At 29.9% G+C, this 6525-nt stretch overlaps 1 protein-coding gene across 1 annotated transcript; it reads right to left on the minus strand.

Annotated features, from left to right (window-relative positions):
• Positions 1 to 1410: 1410 nt before the first annotated feature.
• Positions 1411 to 6455, minus strand: LOC107455822 (probable palmitoyltransferase ZDHHC24). The gene is made up of 2 exons (XM_016073534.3): positions 5877 to 6455; positions 1411 to 3573 (listed from the first exon to the last, which is right to left on the minus strand). Exons 1-2 carry the CDS (start codon positions 6331 to 6333, stop codon positions 3164 to 3166), a joined length of 867 nt encoding a protein of 288 aa, XP_015929020.2. The 5' UTR covers positions 6334 to 6455; the 3' UTR covers positions 1411 to 3163.
• Positions 6456 to 6525: the final 70 nt, after the last annotated feature.

The raw sequence follows: 6525 nt of genomic DNA on the forward strand, positions 1-6525 counted from the left end.
TTCATGTAAAAACAAGCAAGTTTTTGATTTGGGAAAAAAAAAGAGTTGTTCAATGATAAGACAACATTACGTTAAAATAAATAATTGCAAGAAACTTAATAAGTAAGATATAAGGTTGTTAAAAAATTTCTGCAACTCTCTTGCAGCAAGATCCTGTTTATAGCAATAACGAACCAAACCCGAAGTTAAGTTTTATCCAAAGTCATTTAGAGCTTATTGATGAAAGTTGATGATGATGACACCAAAAAACAACACAAAAGGAAAATTCATAAGAGTTGATATTTTCGCAAGTGTTGCAGAACTTTTTTAATAACCTAATATTACCCGATTAAAAACTACTTGCTTCAAAAATACATAGATTGGAAATAACACATTCAACATGCTACAAGAGCTCAATGTTAACAAAATTAAATTTAAGTCCCTTAAAGATCCATTTAGTTTTGATAATCATTTTGGCATTTACCACATTCCTTCTCAGTACGACCTTGGCTATATCAGACAAATTAGATGTGCATTAAAATTTAGATTTAACGAACGTAATAGATATGTCCTTTATCAAGAATACTAGAAATCATAAATTGCTGCACATTGTTAGAATCTTGGGCATAAATTCTATTTTATAAATGTTAAAATTATCAGTGCAAAATTTCTAGTCACAGCTCATCTTGATGCCCAGGAATCTCGTTTTATTCATATGAAAAATTCCTTTGTTAACGTCATTAGTTCCTCATTTCCTCTCCAAAGCCCGTGGAAATGCATTTTACCCTGATTTGCCCCTCTCAGCCAAAGTGGTTTTTCTTGTTCTGCGTTTTCATCATCTTTATTTTTATTCTCTCTAAGCTACTGAGGTTTTCCTAGTTTTGTTTCTCACTTTTCAATATTTCTCCTTCGGGGATTCAAACCTTTCAACTCTCACCTAACCAGATTTTAACTACCCCATATTTTGAGTATCAGAAATCCAAATATTTCAAATAAAGGTATGTTATTTTAGAGAAAGTACGTTTAGTATCTAATTCTGTAACTTAAAATATTGTTTGCACTAATTAATTAGCATTTTCAGGATTTGGCCTCCGTACCATTAAGATAAAATATCAAAAAGTGAAAATTCAAGCGTTGGGTCAAAAATCAATCGGTGTTCCATGTATTCATTGTTTAACAATATATTAACACAGTTTTACCAAAAAATTTCTTTCTTAAATTTATTTTTGAAGCAAACTGTTTTGCTACTATGGAGAATTTTTAGCAAAGTTTATGAACCCAAAAATTAACTAAGCATTAATATGGGTAAGCGAATTAAAAACTGAGTCTTAGTTTAAGAGTTCATTTTAAAACAATTTTTAAAAATAAAAAGTTCAAAATATTTACTATAAAACAATTAAACATTTTTTCATTTACGTAAATGACAACAACTAAAGGTAATTAAAATATTTATTTTTTTAAATGATTATTAATGGCACTGCATAACATTTAACAACAAAAATATAAAAAATGTGTTTGAAAGATAATTAACATACAACATCACTGGCAGTGTATAATAAAATAAACATATATTTAAAATATTTAACATAATTCATTTTAATATGATATTATGCACTTTTAATACTGTTAATAAATTGTAACAAAAACTGAAAAACAGACTCTGATTTTCTTTAACCCACTGGCGGTTAAGGAAATGGGCAAAATTGGGAGAATGTTTCTCCCCTACACACAGTTCCCCTATCAGTTAACATGGGAAAACCGGTTTTGCTATGCAGAGAAGACTGCAGGTTAAAATGCGACTTTTTACGTGCAGAACCGTCAGTGGGTTAATTTATAAAGGTACGGAAATGATTATGTAGCCACAATTTTTCAAAATCAGCAAGAATAAAAGTAATACAACATAACGTAACAAAACAGTGAATGACATTAAATTTGTCCTGAATAAATTTAAAATGAGAAATACTCATGAGTGATAGAACTCGTTTTCGCTAGCATTGCAAATTTGGATTCATTTCATAACCATAGATAATCTAAATTTCTAAGAAAATGACTAAAATAGTCGAGAAACATAAAAAAAAAGATAATTTTTTGTAAATTTCTAAAGCTAGGGTGGCGAGATCTCTTTTCATATGTAATAAACTTGTTCACCCTAGAAACCTAATGGTGGAGTATATGTGTAGTTAGAACTAAAAAGTATGGGCACATATCAGATGATTTGTCCTAAACATATGCATCAATTGTGGCAAAAGTATTTATTGAAGAAATTATTTCACTCATAAAGTTCAAAATATTGAAACTGAAAAAAAAAATTTGTGTATATTTTTTATCACTGAAAAAGTTTTATATGCCTGTTTAAGAGGCCGTGACTTAAAAAGATGATACAGAAATTTTCCATAATTTATTCATAAAAATAAGGTGAAAGCTTGAACTAAATTCTCAACTCGCTAACTTATCTCCAGAATTGATAATTATTAATTACAGATAAAAGTTGAACTTAGCATCAAAACTCATTTTAACATTAATTGCTCATTTAATACTTTAATATGAGTACATTTCAATTTTTAAACAGGTAAAAAATTTAATTTTTTTGCAGTTAACAGGAAGAGTTACATTTCTCTCCTATCTTTGCCACTGATACGACAAAAGGAAATCAATAGGAAAAAATTGAGATCAACTTACAGAAAATATAAATATTTAGCAAACATTGCTACTATAATTAATAGAAGATACAGAACCATAATTTAAAAGAAATAACAATAAACATTTTTTAAACTCAACTTTAAAATACTTTAAGATTATTAATTTAAAAAGTTTTGCAAATTCAAATAAAGTATAAATAAATAATTCAATAATATTATTCAAACAACTGATCATTGTTTAACAAAAAATCTATAACCACAAAAGAGCACTAAATAATTTAACATAGAAACTCGGACAGATTAATACAACATTTTAACAAATAAATCATGTTTTAAAATCCACAAGTCATAAATCAACAAGATTACACAGATATATCAAAAATAGAGGCTTAAGCATAAGTAGGCTACAACAATGGTAATATGGCATTGTGCACAATTCTAGCATAAAGTACACAGTCACAGCACAAAGTATAGATCAGAAGACAATATTGAAGTTTTGATTTATAGTAACAGCAAAATAATACTTATAATTACAATGGGTACTTTTATACATTTTTAATTTCCTCTAAATCATAAAATGTCATAAAATTTATTCCATCTCCTTTGATAGGAGATTTTGCAAAAGGACTTAAGAGTGCTAAGTACCAATTGCGACCAAGTACTTGCATAAAATTTAATTTCCAGCCCAAATCATATAGAGTTATATTAGCTCGTTTTTCATGAATAGTCTGCCCCCCACTGATACATTTAATTTGGACAAAAAGTAAATATGTAGTAAGAATGCATACACTGATCAATATCACCTGCGTTATGGCACAAATAAAACCATATATGCTTAAAAAACCAAACAATACAGCAACATGGGGAGCTGCCATGCATAGTAAAGATACTAAAGTGAAACCACCAACTGATTCAACACAGTGAGGCCATTGTAAGATGCTGAAATACATGGAACCTAGAAAATAAATGTGAAAAGCAAATTAACTAATAAAACAATTTCAGTAAACTTCTAAATGCATATACTCCGTAATATAATTGAAGGATATAACACTATATTAGAAATAAGAGCATAAAAAAAACATCAATAATTTGAAAAATTAACAAAAGAAAGGTAGAAAAGTGGGGGTTGCTGCAGTCTGCCTAAGTGAGCAGTCATTTTTTTTTGTTGCTTAATTTCATAATTAGTTCATAATTTCATCATTAGTCATCAACAGATGGACTTAAAACTATAAACAATGTCTTCTACGCATCTCAAAAATTGTTATTAAACTTTCTGTCAGAGCTTCAAAAATAAATTTGATGGTTGCACATAATTGACTTACACTAATTCGCTTCTGATGACTTATGCAATTCCCGACTCTAATGTATGAAAATGGACACAATATATTTTTTTCATTTTTTAAATAAAATGAATTTTTTTTATAATGATCAATAACCTAAACCTACACTTAGAATTTTATTGAATATTTTCAATTTTGCAAGTCACAATATTTCTACATTTTGATCTTTACAAATCACAATTATAGAAAGACAGTGGCTATTGTGCTGATCTTCAGTAAAATATTTCTACCGTCATTCTGCTAATTTTTTACAACAGCACCACTTTACAGGAACTAATCCAACCTTAGAAAAACATCAGTGCAAGGTATACCGAACAGTGGCATTAAACCTTAAAAAAGCAAGTGCAGGGTGAATCGATCTGTACAATGGGAGTAGCACTCACTCTAAAAAAAAAAACCCTATCAGTGTAGGGTATACCAGGTAAAAGTAAACTCATCATGTCAGTCATATCTTTTGATTGTTAAAATTTATACACACCAATTATTAATAAAGCCATTTTTTAAACATTAGTATTTTCCCTAAACTATTGTAAGAAAAAATTTAATCCCAGGTACTAAAAATTATAAGAAAAACACGCTTTTAAAATAATCTTGACTGCCATGATTATCAAAACTAAATGATAAAGGAAAACATAAAAAAAATGTGAATAGAACTCACTCTATGATTATTGGTCAAAAGCAGCAAATTTAAAGGGTCAAATTTGTAGTCAGATCTTGACGAGTCTATTTTTAAAAAAAATTTACTTCAAGTAAAAGAACATGGTAAAATTACACAGTCAATTAGAACAAACAGATATGGATATGGAAATATTTCCATTTCATAAAAAGGGGAGATTTCAATATTGTAATCTGTGGCAGAATAATTGCCAAGTCTTGGCAACTTCAAGGTAGGAGCCCACGAGAAACTAAAAAAAAAAAAAAACATCACAGAAAGGGACCAACTCAAAAGGTATAACTCATAGCCCTCAATTGGCAAACATCTACATGTTTTTCTATTAAAAAAAGATTTCTAGTTTATAATCTATTAGGCATCTTGGCTATTGTAGTTGGCGCGACAGATCACATTACAGAAATATTCCCAATAATATAAATAGGATAGACTATATTTGAGGGTGCCCCTTGATTCTCGCTAAGTTGTGATCGCGGTTGATCGCCAAGCTGGGCGATATTGAAACCCAATCGTGATTCTGATTGGTTTTGATTCTAGCGTTATTTTTAAATGCTCAACGGTATGTGTAATTTCAGAGATCCGTCAGTTCTACGTTGGATACAAGCTGGTTAGTTTACTTTTGAATCTGGTCAATCAGATCGAAGGCATGTGGGCAGTCATAAAAAGGGATTTAAGAAAAAAATGTCACAGCTAGTCCGGTATTCCAGACGCCATTTTCGATTCGTATTTCGTCGTATTTATGTGGTGATGGAGGTACACAGATTCTATTCATGATAAATTTAGACAGTATCTAACTGTTATTAGATAATTCTGTGCACCTAAATCTGAGAATATTCAAACTTAATGAAGGAGTTGTTTTTTTCCTTTTCTTTCTGCGCCTACTCCATTAATTTTTGCTTCGATTCAAAATCCTCTTGGGTTGGGTTTATTAATTTTGCTTATATTGGGTTCATTGCAAGTTTTGGTCGATGTTTTGTTGAAATTTTGCATTTTATTAAAATATCACTATGTTTTGGCTGCCATTTCTGATACCCGGTGTTCCTCGCAAAAAGCAATAGCGTCAAACATAAGTCGCCAATTTCGCCAAGGGGCACCCTCAAGTATATTTTTCCCATATAAATATTCCCAAAAATAATCCCAATAATAAATAATTACATAAAATGATTTTCAAAGTATTTTACAAATATTAGTGAAATCAAAATGCACGCATAAAAATTTAATTCATAGATTTAAATGCAAATTTATTACCAATCATTATGTAGAAGACTGCCATTAGATAATACCGATGATTATAGAATCCCACACAGCAACCAGCAAACATACAATGCTGATCACGTTTTAAAATGCATTCATCGCAAATGGGGCAGTGGTACGATCTTGGTGGAGAGTTCAGTTGACAAAAATGACAATATTTCCAATTCGGTTGGAGAACAGCGGGTAATGTTTTACGTTTGCCAGAGGAATCAACCCGCTGCAAATAATACAAGTTTCCTAATATATTACTGAGGGTAAGGACTTGGAAAAGAAGATGAAGTATAGCAGTGAAATCAAACTCAGTATGGTATTGGAATAATATAGTATTTTCCCAAATAGTTACAGAAGGTATGCCGACGGTCATAAGAACAAACAGTCCTCGATCTAAAGTATTTTTTGGTAAAATATTACTATTACTGAAAGGTAAAACAGGTTCTTTTTCGTCTTTCATTATTACAAAATATATTTTTTACTTAATTACATAAAAATTAATGAGGTGAAAAAATAAAATGGAAATTCAAAAAGGCGGAAATGAAATAGATTTCAGTTCATGATTAAAAAGAGAGAAACAAGCTTTGTTTACCTACAAAGTACATTTGACACTTGAAATTACAGTTAAAGTTCAGAAGGATTATTTTTGGAG

This window comes from Parasteatoda tepidariorum, chromosome 5, assembly GCF_043381705.1.
Source record: "Parasteatoda tepidariorum isolate YZ-2023 chromosome 5, CAS_Ptep_4.0, whole genome shotgun sequence".
Taxonomy (NCBI): Eukaryota; Metazoa; Arthropoda; class Arachnida; order Araneae; family Theridiidae; genus Parasteatoda; species Parasteatoda tepidariorum.